The following is a 17,500-nucleotide window of genomic DNA, read 5'->3' as shown; positions in this document are numbered from 1 at the left end:
CATGACCGACTGACACCGAGAGAGGTCACATGACCGACTGACACTGAGAGAGGTCAAATGACCGACTGACACTGAGAGAGGTCAAATGACCGACTGACACTGAGAGGTCAAATGACCGACTGACACTGAGAGAGGTCACATGACCGACTGACACTGAGAGAGGTCAAATGACCGACTGACACTGAGAGAGGTCACATGACCGACTGACACTGAGAGGTCACATGACCGACTGACACTGAGAGGTCACATGACCGACTGACACTGAGAGGTCAAATGACCGACTGACACTGAGAGGTCACATGACCGACTGACACTGAGAGAGGTCAAATGACCGACTGACACTGAGAGGTCAAATGACCGACTGACACTGAGAGGTCACATGACCGACTGACACTGACCTGCCACCACTTTAAACACCAGTTCATACCAGTTAAACCAGTTAAACCAGTTCATACCAGCTTATAGGAGGTTGGGAACCGACTGTCTGAACCTGTCACACAAAACGACGCACACAGAAAGTGTTTGATTAAAAAACCATGTGATCTTTTTTCAGTCTGGTTTATTTATTGTACATGATATCACACAGCAGAGGGGGCGGGGCTTAGAAGTAGTTGACGACCCTGCGGATGGACTGGATGTTGGGGTTCTGCGCCTGCCACTCGTTGTGGCTGCCGTAGTCGCCGCGCTCCACGATGTACATGCGGCCGCGGAAGTTTGGCTCCTCGTACATCACCCAGCTGCAGACGGAGGAAAATAATGATTCATAAACATAAAAAACAATACCTTTATTTTTTTCATGAATAGATATGTGTCACGGCCTCTGTACAGGTGTGAGCATGTAACAGATTCTGGCTTTGCTGATTTGACTTCCTGTTTGTTTCCACATTGATTTTGAGAGTCTGTTGTTTCAGAGGATTTCTGGCCTTGAAGAAATGATTCAGTTTCTCTGTTTGTGTCAAAATGATTTCACCTTCACACTGACGCACGGTTGTAGACATATTACACGAGTTGTGATGATTTGTGTTAAACTCACGCTCCGTCTCCGTAGACCTTGACGGAGTTGATGCAGTTCTTGGCGAGGCCGCGGCTCTGCAGGAAGGGACAGTCTTCACAGATCTCCACGCACTGGCCCGAGAAGTTACAGGCCTCGAACAGCTCGATGCGATAGTGCTCGCCGTGCTGACGGAGGGAAGGAAGACACGGATTAGTCTTCAGGTGAGGGAGGCGGAGTCTCCGTCAGGTGAAAAAGAACAGAAAACTCTCAGGGCACAGATCTGATTCCGACTCAGTTCAGTGTCTGCACAAAGTCTGAGGAGTCTCGTCTCTTATGAAACGCAACACAAATCGTTTTCAATATGACATTTTTTCATATTTTGCAAAACACAAACTTTTCCGTCCCCGGCTTTTGTTTCTAATCTAAAGGGTTCGTCCTCCGAGGAGCACAACAGTGACCCGATAGGTCGAAGAGTCAGAGGCGGTGTTTACCATGCGGATGGGTTTGCAGGATCCCATGTGGTCGTTGTGGGAGTTCCACCTCTGGAATTCTGGGTACTCTCCGTGCTCCAGGATGTACTGCTGGCCCTTAAAGTCGGGATGGTCGAAGCAGATCCAGGCGCCGCTCTCGACCCGGATGGAGTTCACCCTGAAAACACAAAGAGACGACTCTTTATATACAGTCAGTGATGGTCTTTATATACAGTCAGTGATGGTCTTTATATACAGTCACTGATCGTCTATATATACAGTCACTGATCGTCTATATATACAGTCAGTGATCGTCTATATATACAGTCACTGATCATCTTTAAATACAGTCAGTGATCGTCTTTATATACAGTCACTGATCGTCTATATATACAGTCACTGATCGTCTATATATACAGTCACTGATCGTCTATATATAGTCACTGATCATCTTTAAATACAGTCACTGATCGTCTTTAAATACAGTCACTGATCGTCTTTATATACAGTCAGTGATCGTCTTTATATACAGTCAGTGATCGTCTTTATATAGTCACTGATCATCTTTAAATACAGTCACTGATCGTCTTTAAATACAGTCACTGATCATCTTTATATACAGTCACTGATCGTCTTTATATAGTCACTGATCATCTTTAAATACAGTCACTGATCGTCTTTAAATACAGCCACTGATCGTCTATATATAGTCACTGATCATCTTTAAATACAGTCACTGATCGTCTTTATATACAGTCAGTGATGGTCTTTATATACAGTCAGTGATTGTCTTTATATACAGTCAGTGATGGTCTTTATATACAGTCAGTGATCGTCTTTATATACAGTCACTGATCGTCTTTATATACAGTCAGTGATGGTCTTTATATACAGTCAGTGATGGTCTTTATATACAGTCAGTGATCGTCTTTATATACAGTCAGTGATCTTCTTTATATACAGTCAGTCATTGTCTTTATATACAGTCAGTGATCATCTTTATATACAGTCAGTGATGGTCTTTATATACAGTCAGTGATCGTCTTTATATACAGTTAGTGATCGTCTTTATATACAGTCAGTGATCGTCTTTATATACAGTCAGTGATCGTCTTTATATACAGTCAGTGATCGTCTTTATATACAGTCAGTCATTGTCTTTATATACAGTCACAGATCGTCTTTTCATTTTTTCACCTGTTCATGAAGCCACGGTCCTGGAAGTTGTCACAGTCACCTCTGACCTCCAGCTTCCTGCCGGTGAAGCACTTCCCCTCATAGAAGGTGATCTGAGGAGAAAGAAACAAACACACGATCAATCGACTGGTGGGAACCAGTTCGTCTGTGGGAAGAGAAAATCAATCGTGTGGATTCAAAGACATAATGAGGTGATTTGATTCAAACTTGAATTTGTCTGACAAGTCGACAAAATAAAGAAGAAGCATAAAACAAAATCTGTAGTGAAGAAACGTTTCTCTGTGAGTCGTCACGCAGCGGTGATGTCAGAGGCAGCGGACACGCCCCCTCCCCAGCACACTGTGACATCACAGCGGCAGCGAGAAGCTAAACAAGACTATGAGGTGGTTGCTATGGTTACCTAAGGATGAGACGATGAAAGATCATAGGACGAGTGTGTTTTTTCTAATCACAGTGTTTTTTTCCTTAGTTCCTGGAAACAGTGACGACCAGAACATGACGTTCATCTGATTCATCTAAAGACAAATATAGTTATATATATATATAATTCACCATCTGAAAACTTCATCGATTTCCAACAACAACAATAAAGGTTTTACAGTTTTACAGTGTAGTTTACATGAAATAACACTGACCCTAAGAAAAAGATATTTTAGTAGTAAAGTAAAGTAGTAACTTTGATCCTCACCTTTCCAGAATACTGCGACATCTTGACCTCTGGACGTCGTCCAACCTGAAGCTCGACCACACACACTGAGTAACAGAGGGAAAGTTGGACACCTCAATTTATACTGCAGGGGGGCGAGCGAGGGGCGAGCGAGGGGCGAGCGGGACAAAAGAGCAGGGTTTAAAAGTTTCTGCTGCCTCGACGATTCCCTTCATCATCCTGACCCGTCTGCTGATTCTGCTGTGTGTGTGTGTGTGTGTGTGTGTGTGTGAATAGCTTTGCAGGGTCAGTGATATTGTTCGTCTCCATGGAGACACAGTGACAGCCTCCCTCATGCTGTCACAGTTTGATGAATAAACTTGTTAAATTATTTTATTAAAGGCAGAAAACACGAGTCACCTGATCTGCAGGTTTGTCACATGACATCATCATTCATGAAAAATATTATTTAAGTCATCATCCATGATAATAATCATCAGACTCACAATGCTGAAGTAAAGTACCTGTACCAACACGTTAATGTAGATGTACAAGATTACAAGTCAAAAGTCCTGCATTCAAAATCACACTGAAGTATTGTTAGTACCACAGTAACAGTACTTCCTGTAGTTGAAGTACCACAGTAAAAGTACTTCCTGTAGTTACAGTATCACAGTAACGCTACATTTCTATGATAATGACATCTTAGGAATCACTGACAAATGTTTAAATTTACAGTATATATATATATATATATCTATGTATATACGTAAACATATATGTATGTATATACATACATATATTTATGTATATATGTTTATGTGTATACCGTATATGTATTTATATGTTTACGTATATATGTATATGTATATATATATACACACACACACACACACACACACATATATATATGTATATATATATATATATATATATATATATATATATATATATATATATATATATATATATATATATATATATATACATATACCAATCTGCGACGATTGGTCCAGCGCACCAAGGGGGGCGGGCCTACACGGTTAGACGCACTCTCTAATTGGTTTGAAAAGGACCGCCCCTCTGACACCAGCTCTCACAGCCTCTGTCCACTGGATTAACCTGATGACCACGTGGTTCCGTTAAGCCAATGGGAGAACAGAAAAGGCCGGAGTGGGCGGGAGCTGCGATGTAAACAGCATCTGCTCTGCTAAGCTAAGATAAGCTAGCGAACTGTTCCCTACCTCTTCCGTCCCCCCGGACCTTGGACCCGGACCTCGGACATCGGACCCCCTGTTCCGGGTTTAGATGGCCTCCCTCGCGCTGCGCTGCTCCGCTTCCTGGCGCCTCGTCACGTCACGGTGAGTAGAGACTGTTGTACCGGCGCTGTGGAGGCTAACTGTGTTAGCCTGTTAGCTCGCCTCAGGGTTTGCTGTCAGTGAGCAAGCAGTGGTTCATCGAAACAGTTTATTAATAACAGACTGTTCCTCTGATGGTGTATGATTCATGTCTGGACACCTGTCAGATGATCACAGGCGGCGACAGCTGCTAAAGCTGCTAAAGCTAACTGTGACCTTTGCCCCACATTCCATCAGAGACTTGTGGTGAGGTCGACTTGTCCTTCACATCCACTCTTCACATCCACTCTTCCTCTCTACTCTTCCTCTCCACTCTTCACATCCACTCTTCCTCTCCACTCTTCCTCTCTACTCTTCCTCTCCACTCTTCACATCTACTCTTCCTCTCTACTCTTCCTCTCCACTCTTCACATCTACTCTTCCTCTCTACTCTTCCTCTCTACTCTTCCTCTCTACTCTTCCTCTCCACTCTTCACATCTACTCTTCCTCTCTACTCTTCCTCTCTACTCTTCCTCTCTACTCTTCCTCTCTACTCTTCCTCTCTACTCTTCCTCTCCACTCTTCCTCTCTGCTCTTCCTCTCCACTCTTCACATCTACTCTTCCTCTCTACTCTTCCTCTCTACTCTTCCTCTCCACTCTTCCTCTCTACTCTTCCTCTCCACTCTTCACATCTACTCTTCCTCTCTACTCTTCCTCTCTACTCTTCCTCTCTACTCTTCCTCTCCACTCTTCCTCTCCACTCTTCCTCTCTACTTTTCCTCTCTACTCTTCCTCTCTACTCTTCCTCTCTACTCTTCCTCTCCACTCTTCCTCTCTACTCTTCCTCTCTACTCTTCCTCTCTACTCTTCCTCTCCACTCTTCCTCTCTACTCTTCCTCTCTACTCTTCCTCTCTACTCTTCCTCTCCACTCTTCACATCTACTTTTCCTCTCTACTCTTCCTCTCTACTCTTCCTCTCCACTCTTCCTCTCCACTCTTCACATCTACTCTTCCTCTCTACTTTTCCTCTCCACTCTTCCTCTCCACTCTTCCTCTCTACTCTTCCTCTCCACTCTTCACATCTACTCTTCCTCTCTACTCTTCCTCTCTACTCTTCACATCTACTCTTCCTCTCTACTTTTCCTCTCTACTCTTCCTCTCCACTCTTCCTCTCTACTCTTCCTCTCCACTCTTCCTCTCTACTCTTCCTCTCTACTTTTCCTCTCTACTCTTCCTCTCCACTCTTCCTCTCTACTCTTCCTCTCCACTCTTCCTCTCCACTCTTCCCATCTACTCTTCCTCTCTACTCTTCCTCTCCACTCTTCCTCTCCACTCTTCCTCTCTACTCTTCCTCTCTACTCTTCCTCTCCACTCTTCCTCTCTACTCTTCCTCTCCACTCTTCCTCTCCACTCTTCACATCTACTCTTCCTCTCTACTTTTCCTCTCTACTCTTCCTCTCTACTCTTCCTCTCTACTCTTCCTCTCTACTCTTCCTCTCTACTCTTCCTCTCTACTCTTCCTCTCCACTCTTCCTCTCTACTCTTCCTCTCTACTCTTCCTCTCCACTCTTCCTCTCTACTCTTCCTCTCTACTCTTCCTCTCCACTCTTCCTCTCTACTCTTCCTCTCTACTCTTCCTCTCCACTCTTCACATCTACTCTTCCTCTCTACTTTTCCTCTCTACTCTTCCTCTCTACTCTTCCTCTCCACTCTTCCTCTCTACTCTTCCTCTCCACTCTTCACATCTACTCTTCCTCTCTACTCTTCCTCTCTACTCTTCCTCTCTACTCTTCCTCTCCACTCTTCCTCTCTACTCTTCCTCTCTACTCTTCCTCTCTACTCTTCCTCTCTACTTTTCCTCTCTACTCTTCCTCTCCACTCTTCCTCTCTACTCTTCCTCTCCACTCTTCCTCTCTACTCTTCCTCTCTACTCTTCCTCTCTACTCTTCCTCTCTACTCTTCCTCTCCACTCTTCACATCCACTCTTCCTCTCTACTCTTCCTCTCTACTCTTCCTCTCCACTCTTCACATCTACTCTTCCTCTCTACTCTTCCTCTCTACTCTTCCTCTCCACTCTTCACATCTACTCTTCCTCTCTACTCTTCCTCTCTACTCTTCCTCTCTACTCTTCCTCTCTACTCTTCCTCTCTACTCCTCCTCTCCACTCTTCCTCTCTACTCTTCCTCTCCACTCTTCACATCTACTCTTCCTCTCTACTCTTCCTCTCCACTCTTCCTCTCCACTCTTCCTCTCCACTCTTCCTCTCCACTCTTCCTCTCTACTCTTCCTCTCTACTCTTCCTCTCTACTCTTCCTCTCCACTCTTCCTCTCTACTCTTCCTCTCCACTCTTCCTCTCCACTCTTCACATCTACTCTTCCTCTCTACTCTTCCTCTCCACTCTTCCTCTCTACTCTTCCTCTCCACTCTTCCTCTCCACTCTTCCTCTCCACTCTTCCTCTCTACTCTTCCTCTCCACTCTTCACATCTACTCTTCCTCTCTACTCTTCCTCTCCACTCTTCCTCTCTACTCTTCCTCTCTACTCTTCCTCTCTACTCTTCCTCTCCACTCTTCACATCTACTCTTCCTCTCTACTCTTCCTCTCCACTCTTCCTCTCTACTCTTCCTCTCTACTCTTCCTCTCTACTCTTCCTCTCCACTCTTCCTCTCTACTCTTCCTCTCTACTCTTCCTCTCTACTCTTCCTCTCCACTCTTCCTCTCTACTCTTCCTCTCCACTCTTCACATCTACTCTTCCTCTCTACTCTTCCTCTCCACTCTTCCTCTCCACTCTTCCTCTCCACTCTTCCTCTCCACTCTTCCTCTCTACTCTTCCTCTCTACTCTTCCTCTCCACTCTTCCTCTCTACTCTTCCTCTCCACTCTTCACATCTACTCTTCCTCTCCACTCTTCACATCTACTCTTCCTCTCTACTCTTCCTCTCCACTCTTCCTCTCCACTCTTCCTCTCCACTCTTCCTCTCCACTCTTCCTCTCTACTCTTCCTCTCTACTCTTCCTCTCCACTCTTCCTCTCTACTCTTCCTCTCCACTCTTCCTCTCCACTCTTCACATCTACTCTTCCTCTCTACTCTTCCTCTCTACTCTTCCTCTCCACTCTTCCTCTCCACTCTTCACATCTACTCTTCCTCTCTACTCTTCCTCTCTACTTTTCCTCTCTACTCTTCCTCTCTACTCTTCCTCTCTACTTTTCCTCTCCACTCTTCCTCTCCACTCTTCCTCTCCACTCTTCCTCTCTACTCTTCCTCTCTACTCTTCCTCTCCACTCTTCCTCTCTACTCTTCCTCTCCACTCTTCCTCTCCACTCTTCACATCTACTCTTCCTCTCTACTCTTCCTCTCTACTCTTCCTCTCCACTCTTCACATCTACTCTTCCTCTCTACTCTTCCTCTCCACTCTTCACATCTACTCTTCCTCTCTACTCTTCCTCTCTACTCTTCCTCTCCACTCTTCCTCTCCACTCTTCCTCTCTACTCTTCCTCTCTACTCTTCCTCTCCACTCTTCCTCTCTGCTCTTCCTCTCCACTCTTCACATCTACTCTTCCTCTCTACTCTTCCTCTCTACTCTTCCTCTCCACTCTTCCTCTCTACTCTTCCTCTCCACTCTTCACATCTACTCTTCCTCTCTACTCTTCCTCTCTACTCTTCCTCTCTACTCTTCCTCTCCACTCTTCCTCTCCACTCTTCCTCTCTACTTTTCCTCTCTACTCTTCCTCTCTACTCTTCCTCTCTACTCTTCCTCTCCACTCTTCCTCTCTACTCTTCCTCTCTACTCTTCCTCTCTACTCTTCCTCTCCACTCTTCCTCTCTACTCTTCCTCTCTACTCTTCCTCTCTACTCTTCCTCTCCACTCTTCACATCTACTTTTCCTCTCTACTCTTCCTCTCTACTCTTCCTCTCCACTCTTCCTCTCCACTCTTCACATCTACTCTTCCTCTCTACTCTTCCTCTCCACTCTTCCTCTCCACTCTTCCTCTCTACTCTTCCTCTCCACTCTTCACATCTACTCTTCCTCTCTACTCTTCCTCTCTACTCTTCACATCTACTCTTCCTCTCTACTTTTCCTCTCTACTCTTCCTCTCCACTCTTCCTCTCTACTCTTCCTCTCCACTCTTCCTCTCTACTCTTCCTCTCTACTTTTCCTCTCTACTCTTCCTCTCCACTCTTCCTCTCTACTCTTCCTCTCCACTCTTCCTCTCCACTCTTCCCATCTACTCTTCCTCTCTACTCTTCCTCTCCACTCTTCCTCTCCACTCTTCCTCTCTACTCTTCCTCTCTACTCTTCCTCTCCACTCTTCCTCTCTACTCTTCCTCTCCACTCTTCCTCTCCACTCTTCACATCTACTCTTCCTCTCTACTTTTCCTCTCTACTCTTCCTCTCTACTCTTCCTCTCTACTCTTCCTCTCTACTCTTCCTCTCTACTCTTCCTCTCTACTCTTCCTCTCCACTCTTCCTCTCTACTCTTCCTCTCTACTCTTCCTCTCCACTCTTCCTCTCTACTCTTCCTCTCTACTCTTCCTCTCCACTCTTCCTCTCTACTCTTCCTCTCTACTCTTCCTCTCCACTCTTCACATCTACTCTTCCTCTCTACTTTTCCTCTCTACTCTTCCTCTCTACTCTTCCTCTCCACTCTTCCTCTCTACTCTTCCTCTCCACTCTTCACATCTACTCTTCCTCTCTACTCTTCCTCTCTACTCTTCCTCTCTACTCTTCCTCTCCACTCTTCCTCTCTACTCTTCCTCTCTACTCTTCCTCTCTACTCTTCCTCTCTACTTTTCCTCTCTACTCTTCCTCTCCACTCTTCCTCTCTACTCTTCCTCTCCACTCTTCCTCTCTACTCTTCCTCTCTACTCTTCCTCTCTACTCTTCCTCTCTACTCTTCCTCTCCACTCTTCACATCCACTCTTCCTCTCTACTCTTCCTCTCTACTCTTCCTCTCCACTCTTCACATCTACTCTTCCTCTCTACTCTTCCTCTCTACTCTTCCTCTCCACTCTTCACATCTACTCTTCCTCTCTACTCTTCCTCTCTACTCTTCCTCTCTACTCTTCCTCTCTACTCTTCCTCTCTACTCCTCCTCTCCACTCTTCCTCTCTACTCTTCCTCTCCACTCTTCACATCTACTCTTCCTCTCTACTCTTCCTCTCCACTCTTCCTCTCCACTCTTCCTCTCCACTCTTCCTCTCCACTCTTCCTCTCTACTCTTCCTCTCTACTCTTCCTCTCTACTCTTCCTCTCCACTCTTCCTCTCTACTCTTCCTCTCCACTCTTCCTCTCCACTCTTCACATCTACTCTTCCTCTCTACTCTTCCTCTCCACTCTTCCTCTCTACTCTTCCTCTCCACTCTTCCTCTCCACTCTTCCTCTCCACTCTTCCTCTCTACTCTTCCTCTCCACTCTTCACATCTACTCTTCCTCTCTACTCTTCCTCTCCACTCTTCCTCTCTACTCTTCCTCTCTACTCTTCCTCTCTACTCTTCCTCTCCACTCTTCACATCTACTCTTCCTCTCTACTCTTCCTCTCCACTCTTCCTCTCTACTCTTCCTCTCTACTCTTCCTCTCTACTCTTCCTCTCCACTCTTCCTCTCTACTCTTCCTCTCTACTCTTCCTCTCTACTCTTCCTCTCCACTCTTCCTCTCTACTCTTCCTCTCCACTCTTCACATCTACTCTTCCTCTCTACTCTTCCTCTCCACTCTTCCTCTCCACTCTTCCTCTCCACTCTTCCTCTCCACTCTTCCTCTCTACTCTTCCTCTCTACTCTTCCTCTCCACTCTTCCTCTCTACTCTTCCTCTCCACTCTTCCTCTCCACTCTTCACATCTACTCTTCCTCTCCACTCTTCACATCTACTCTTCCTCTCTACTCTTCCTCTCCACTCTTCCTCTCCACTCTTCCTCTCCACTCTTCCTCTCCACTCTTCCTCTCTACTCTTCCTCTCTACTCTTCCTCTCCACTCTTCCTCTCTACTCTTCCTCTCCACTCTTCCTCTCCACTCTTCACATCTACTCTTCCTCTCTACTCTTCCTCTCTACTCTTCCTCTCCACTCTTCCTCTCCACTCTTCACATCTACTCTTCCTCTCTACTCTTCCTCTCTACTTTTCCTCTCTACTCTTCCTCTCTACTCTTCCTCTCTACTTTTCCTCTCCACTCTTCCTCTCCACTCTTCCTCTCCACTCTTCCTCTCTACTCTTCCTCTCTACTCTTCCTCTCCACTCTTCCTCTCTACTCTTCCTCTCCACTCTTCCTCTCCACTCTTCACATCTACTCTTCCTCTCTACTCTTCCTCTCTACTCTTCCTCTCCACTCTTCCTCTCCACTCTTCACATCTACTCTTCCTCTCTACTCTTCCTCTCTACTTTTCCTCTCTACTCTTCCTCTCTACTCTTCCTCTCCACTCTTCCTCTCCACTCTTCCTCTCCACTCTTCCTCTCTACTCTTCCTCTCTACTCTTCCTCTCCACTCTTCCTCTCTACTCTTCCTCTCCACTCTTCCTCTCCACTCTTCACATCTACTCTTCCTCTCTACTCTTCCTCTCTACTCTTCCTCTCCACTCTTCCTCTCCACTCTTCACATCTACTCTTCCTCTCTACTCTTCCTCTCTACTCTTCCTCTCTACTCTTCCTCTCTACTCTTCCTCTCCACTCTTCACATCTACTCTTCCTCTCCACTCTTCCTCTCTACTCTTCCTCTCTACTCTTCCTCTCCACTCTTCCTCTCTACTCTTCCTCTCCACTCTTCCTCTCCACTCTTCACATCTACTCTTCCTCTCTACTCTTCCTCTCTACTCTTCCTCTCCACTCTTCCTCTCCACTCTTCCTCTCCACTCTTCCTCTCCACTCTTCCTCTCTACTCTTCCTCTCTACTCTTCCTCTCCACTCTTCCTCTCTACTCTTCCTCTCCACTCTTCCTCTCCACTCTTCACATCTACTCTTCCTCTCTACTTTTCCTCTCTACTCTTCCTCTCTACTCTTCCTCTCTACTCTTCCTCTCCACTCTTCCTCTCCACTCTTCACATCTACTCTTCCTCTCCACTCTTCCTCTCCACTCTTCACATCTACTCTTCCTCTCTACTCTTCCTCTCCACTCTTCCTCTCCACTCTTCACATCTACTCTTCCTCTCTACTCTTCCTCTCCACTCTTCACATCTACTCTTCCTCTCTACTCTTCCTCTCCACTCTTCCTCTCCACTCTTCCTCTCTACTCTTCCTCTCCACTCTTCCTCTCTACTCTTCCTCTCTACTCTTCCTCTCTACTCTTCCTCTCCACTCTTCACATCCACTCTTCCTCTCTACTCTTCCTCTCTACTCTTCCTCTCTACTCTTCCTCTCCACTCTTCCTCTCCACTCTTCACATCTACTCTTCCTCTCCACTCTTCCTCTCCACTCTTCACATCTACTCTTCCTCTCCACTCTTCACATCTACTCTTCCTCTCCACTCTTCCTCTCTACTCTTCCTCTCCACTCTTCCTCTCCACTCTTCCTCTCTACTCTTCCTCTCTACTTTTCCTCTCTACTCTTCCTCTCTACTTTTCCTCTCTACTCTTCCTCTCTACTCTTCCTCTCTACTTTTCCTCTCTACTCTTCCTCTCTACTCTTCCTCTCCACTCTTCCTCTCCACTCTTCCTCTCTACTCTTCCTCTCTACTTTTCCTCTCTACTCTTCCTCTCTACTTTTCCTCTCTACTCTTCCTCTCTACTCTTCCTCTCTACTTTTCCTCTCTACTCTTCCTCTCCACTCTTCCTCTCTACTCTTCCTCTCCACTCTTCCTCTCCACTCTTCCTCTCTACTCTTCCTCTCCACTCTTCCTCTCTACTCTTCCTCTCTACTTTTCCTCTCTACTCTTCCTCTCTACTTTTCCTCTCTACTCTTCCTCTCTACTCTTCCTCTCTACTTTTCCTCTCTACTCTTCCTCTCTACTCTTCCTCTCTACTTTTCCTCAAGCTCGGTCTCAAAGGTCACGAGGTGAAGGAAAGGAGGATTCAGACGACTTGTGAAAAGAGAATCCGACTCCACTGACACTAAACTACGTCATCATGTGACGCCGTTTCTGAAGATGAACTATAAAAACCTCAGCGGCTCCATCAGCATGTTTCAGTGTGTTATGATTCATATGTAACAGTAACTGACATCTGGATCATATTCATACTCTTGTTCTTCAGATTGAATCGTTTATGTTCGTGCATAACGGGTTGTTGCTGCCGCAATGCATTGTGGGTCTGTTTCTCATTTCCTCTCACATATGGAGCTCCAGTGTGTCCTCTGCTCAAGGAGATAGGAAAGGAAGCATTGAAGCTCCTTGAACCAAGAGCAAACACATGATACCAAACCACATAATTTATTAATTTAAATCAGGTTTTCCTCGTGTCTCCAGCCTCCTCAGAGTCTCCAGCGTTCCGAGTGGGAAGCTTCACACCTCGGCCATGAAGGGTGAGTCTTCTTCTCCTTCTGAATATGTGATGATGATGAAGATGATGATGATGATGATGATGTGCAGGTGCGACCGTGCAGCAGTTTGAGACAGCGAAGAACAAACTGTCGACGCTGCAGAACGACCCGGGAAACCGAGTGAAGCTGCAGATCTACGCTCTGTTCAAACAGGTGGGACACGCCCACAGGAAGTGACCTCACCACTGACTCACCTTTGATTGGACTGCTGATCTTTTATAATATTCATTTTGAACACGTTCAGATTAAACAGGACGCTGTGTGTCTAACATCCTCCTCCTCCTCCTCATCCTCTTCCTCTTTCTCTCCTTCCTCTTCCTCCTCCTCTTCCTCATCCTCCTCCTCTTCCTCCAGGCCACTCAGGGACCCTGCACCACGTCCAGTCCCGGCATGCTGGACTTTGTCAACAGGGCCAAATGGGACGCATGGAAAGCTCTGGGCTCCATCTCACAGGTTCAAGTTCTGACCCAGGCTCAGATGTCAGCAGGTCACAGGGTCACAGGGCTCTGGACTTTGAGTTTGACGTTGTCGAGAGCGACAGTGAAAAAACAGAGTTGTGTTTTTTTTAAATATGCAAATAATGTCTCTATTCAGGAGGAAGCCAGGCAGCAGTACTGCGACCTGATTGGTTCCCTGGTGGGGGCGGAGCCTCCGAGCACTGACGCGGTGGCCGCACAGCCTGCTGGGAGCACGACAATGTACAAGACGCTTTTGGTCACTACAGAGGACAACATCACCACCATCAAGATGAACCGGCCGGCAAAGAAAAACGCCATCACCACAGAGGTGTGTGTGTGTGTGTGTGTGTGTGTGTGTGTGTGTGTGTGTGTGTGTGTGTGTGTGTGTGTGTGTGTGTGTGTGTGTGTGTGTGTGTGTGTGTGTGTGTGTGTGTGTGTGTGTGTGTGTGAGTATTGTGTTTAAAACCGTTGGTGTTGTGTTGTCGGGTCAGGGGTCAGAGGTCAGACGTTCACACCTCACTTTCTCTCTTCTCAGATGTACAACGAGATCATTGCAGCTCTGGAGCAGGCGGCGACAGACGACTCCGTCCTCACTGTGTTCACCGGTACACACACACACACACACATACACACACACACACACACACACACACACACACATACACACACACACACACACACACACACACACACACACACACACACACACACACACACACACACACACACACAGTGTTCTCCTGTGTCCGCGGGTCACCAGGATCCCCTGGTTACCCGCCCTCATCCATGCAGGTGCTGGCGACTTCTACTGCAGCGGAAACGACCTGAACAACTTTGTGCTCGGGGACGGAGGCGTGGAGGAGAAGGCCCGTCAGGGGGCGGAACTGCTCAGGTGATCGCTCACTGATCAGCTGATCCATCGATCGATCGATCAATTTATTCGATTTATCATGACGGATGTATTCTCTCTGTACAGGAAGTACGTGAGGGCGTACATCGGCTTTCCCAAACCGCTGGTCGCCGTGGTGAACGGTCCGGCGGTAGGAATCTCTGTCACCTTGTTGGGACTGTTTGATCTGGTCTACGCCTCGGAGCGGGTACGTGTGTGTGTGTGTGTGTGTGTGTGTGTGTGTGTGTGTGTGTGTGTGTGTGTGTGTGTGTGTGTGTGTGTGTGTGTGTGTGTGTGTGTGTGTGTGTGTGTGTGTGTGTGTGTGTGTGTGTGTGTGTGTGTGTGTGTGTGTGTGTGTGTGTGTGTGTGTGTGTGTGTGTGGTCACATTAACCAGCGTCTGTCCGTCTGCTCTCAGGCCACGTTCCACACTCCGTTCAGTCAGCTGGGACAGAGTCCTGAAGGCTGCTCCTCCTACACCTTCCCCTCGCTGATGGGCCCTGCCAAGGTACACACACACACACATCTGTGCCTTTGTGGTTTTACGTTTTTGTGTTTTTAATGATTTTAAACGCCGTCGTCTTTTTGGTGTCAAATGACTTTCACCATCATGGATTAATAAATCTAATACCCCCCCTCAGGCCAGTGAGATGCTGTTGTTCAATAAGAAGGTCACGGCAGCTCAGGCCTGTGAACTTCGTCTGGTCACAGAGGTTTTCCCAGAGAGCAGCTTCCAGACGGAGGTTTGGACCCGACTGAAGGCGTACGCCAAGCTGCCCCCCAACGTAAACACACACACACACACTAACGCTCCACGTGGATTATTATAACCTGTAGATTGTTTGAACCTCTCTTCTGTCTCTCATCAGTCTCTGGCGTTGTCCAGGCAGCTGATCCGCTCCGTGGAGAAGCAGCGTCTCTACGACGTGAACGACTTAGAGGTGGAATGTCTGAGAGGTCGCTGGGTGTCAGACGAGTGCGCCGCCGCCATCATGAGCTTCTTCCAGGCCAAGGCCAAGCTGTGACGGGGGAGGGGGAGGGGGGAGGGAACAGCTGATTCAGGTTGTTGTTGTTGTTGTTGAAAGTGTCAGAACATTAATCTGCAGAGAAACTAACAGTCATTGAACCTCAGTGTCTGGTCGACAGCTGCGTCCAGCAAGGTTAGTTCACTTTAGTCAAAGTAACACACAGTAACACACAGTAACACACTGTTACACACAGTAACACACAGTAACACACAGTAACACAGTTACACAGTCCAGTCCACGCCGACCGCAGGACACCCTCACGTTGACTGTGATCACATGAAGGAAACGTCTGGTCCGTCTGAACCTCGTGGCTGGTCAAAGTTCCTTGAACGCACCACAACTCTTCTTCTTCATGTCAAACTCTTCTTCATGGTGTCTCTTTAATAAAAGCAGTTTGTGAGTGAATGTTGCACTCACAGTGTATATAAACTGTGTTTATGTTTGTATATATATGTGTATGTATGTATATATGTGTGTACATACACGTATATATATATATGTATATATTAGTTGTATATATAGTTAAAAAGTCTTTAGACTGAGGTTTGGCAGCTGAGCCACCAGGTGGCAGCACTAGTCCACAGACTTACTGCAGAGCATCCTGGGTGATTGGTCTCATATGGATCTTCCTTCCTGCCACAGAAGGAACGTGTAGAGAGAGAGAGAGAGAGAGAGAGAGAGAGAGAGAGAGAGAGAGAGAGAGAGAGAGAGAGAGAGAGAGAGAGAGAGAGAGAGAGAGAGAGAGAGAGAGAGAGAGAGAGAGAGAGAGAGAGAGAGAGAGAGAGAGAGGAAGCTTGTCTCTAAACCAACCACGGTCAAGTATGAGGAGATTAAGGTCATGACCCCAGGACCAAGGTCATCAGGTAAAGTTCTGTCATTGTCCGACCATAAGTGACACTAACGCAAACCTCGTTACGACGTCATAGGTCAGGTCAGGATTATGACACTGAACCTCTTCTGTCGCTGTGCTCCGAGGCCCCGAACAGGAAGCAGCTCCGTGACCTCTGCGAGTCGCCGCCCTTAAACTCTATTGTTGTCAACTTGAACAACGGCGTCCTGAGCGGTGGGACGTCCGGCCGAGGTCCACTGAGGCCTTTGAGCTCCTTCTTATTTATGAGAGACGTCCCGGAGTTTTCTTCTCTTCTGTCTTTGGTCTGAATCATGTTCCACGTCGGCAGCTTCCCCTCCGAGAGCGACTCAAACCCCCGAGGTATAAATCTCCTGAGCTGCAGGAACCGGATTCGCCGCTTTGACGAACAACGCCGAGCTTCTCCTGCGACAGGAGACGAAACCAGAGCAGGAAGCGCCAGGAGGTTTCCCACGGACGCGACGTGTCCACCTGTAGCGACGCAGGAGGATTTACTGTGCGTATTCATTTACATGATGTTGATTTATCACATCATGTAAATGATCTTGAATGTGATAATGAACTTTGTGCATCGTAAGTGATGATCAATAATCAGTTCAAGAAATATTTTATATCAAGAGAGAAACAGCTCCAGATCAGCGTCTGATGGACGATCGTCACCGAACGTGTTTCCTTCTATATCTCAAAAAAAAACCTCACATCACACTCTGTAATAGAACAGAAGAAGAAAACAAAACAGCTGATCAGTCACTTTGTCAGAACTGATCCACAAAGTTGTTTCCACCTGAAGCAGTGAATAGTTTTAGATGTTGCTGACATCACGTAGCTTGTGATGACATCATGTCGTTTCGTAATATTAGAAGTGTTAATAACTCTCAGAGAGGAAAATGTTCATATCTCAAAAAATATAAAAGTTTTCAAATAACAGATTAGAAATATTTTGCATCAAAATGTTTTAGTTTTTTTAATTTATAAAACGGCCTCAATGCTCGTCAGTCGTAGGAAGGTTTCCACTGCAGAGGTCAAAGGTCAAATATGTTTTTGGAGCTACTCCTGATCTCAGACGACGTCGTCTGAAACATGACTCTTCTTCACCAACAATCGTCTTTTCAATCCCATGTGATTTTACAGTTTGGGGAATAATTAGT

At 46.5% G+C, this 17,500-nt stretch overlaps 2 protein-coding genes and 1 long non-coding RNA gene across 4 annotated transcripts in view; 2 read left to right on the top strand and 1 right to left on the bottom strand.

Moving 5' to 3' along the window:
* LOC118290981 overlaps positions 1 to 3,726 on the top strand; it is a 5,179-nt gene extending 1,453 nt beyond the window's left edge. Inside the window, exons 2-6 of one of the 2 annotated variants that reach the window (XR_004786518.2) lie at positions 1,049 to 1,215; positions 1,423 to 1,675; positions 2,674 to 3,044; positions 3,131 to 3,253; positions 3,358 to 3,726. This is a non-coding gene — a long non-coding RNA (uncharacterized LOC118290981). Of the gene's footprint in view, positions 1 to 1,048; positions 1,216 to 1,422; positions 1,676 to 2,673; positions 3,048 to 3,130; positions 3,254 to 3,357 lie in introns of both variants that reach the window. The other variant, XR_004786519.2, reaches the window with a different exon arrangement.
* crygn2 (crystallin, gamma N2) lies at positions 522 to 3,514 on the bottom strand. The gene is made up of 5 exons (XM_035618801.2): positions 3,350 to 3,514; positions 2,662 to 2,753; positions 1,486 to 1,642; positions 1,034 to 1,179; positions 522 to 737 (listed from the first exon to the last, which is right to left on the bottom strand). The coding sequence occupies exons 1-5, from the start codon at positions 3,368 to 3,370 to the stop codon at positions 602 to 604; spliced, it is 552 nt and encodes a 183-aa protein (XP_035474694.1). The 5' UTR covers positions 3,371 to 3,514; the 3' UTR covers positions 522 to 601.
* A 752-nt stretch (positions 3,727 to 4,478) lies between the features above and the next one.
* On the top strand, positions 4,479 to 15,889 carry eci2 (enoyl-CoA delta isomerase 2). The gene is made up of 11 exons (XM_035619285.2): positions 4,479 to 4,668; positions 13,038 to 13,093; positions 13,161 to 13,264; positions 13,466 to 13,564; positions 13,706 to 13,897; positions 14,105 to 14,174; positions 14,362 to 14,461; positions 14,546 to 14,666; positions 14,875 to 14,964; positions 15,098 to 15,241; positions 15,326 to 15,889. The coding sequence occupies exons 1-11, from the start codon at positions 4,616 to 4,618 to the stop codon at positions 15,479 to 15,481; spliced, it is 1,185 nt and encodes a 394-aa protein (XP_035475178.2). The 5' UTR covers positions 4,479 to 4,615; the 3' UTR covers positions 15,482 to 15,889.
* Positions 15,890 to 17,500: the final 1,611 nt, after the last annotated feature.

The sequence above is a fragment of the Scophthalmus maximus genome, chromosome 21 (assembly GCF_022379125.1).
Source record: "Scophthalmus maximus strain ysfricsl-2021 chromosome 21, ASM2237912v1, whole genome shotgun sequence".
Taxonomy (NCBI): domain Eukaryota; kingdom Metazoa; phylum Chordata; class Actinopteri; order Pleuronectiformes; family Scophthalmidae; genus Scophthalmus; species Scophthalmus maximus.
Note: the sequence above shows the minus strand (reverse complement) of the source record. Positions and strands in the feature narration are given on the sequence as shown.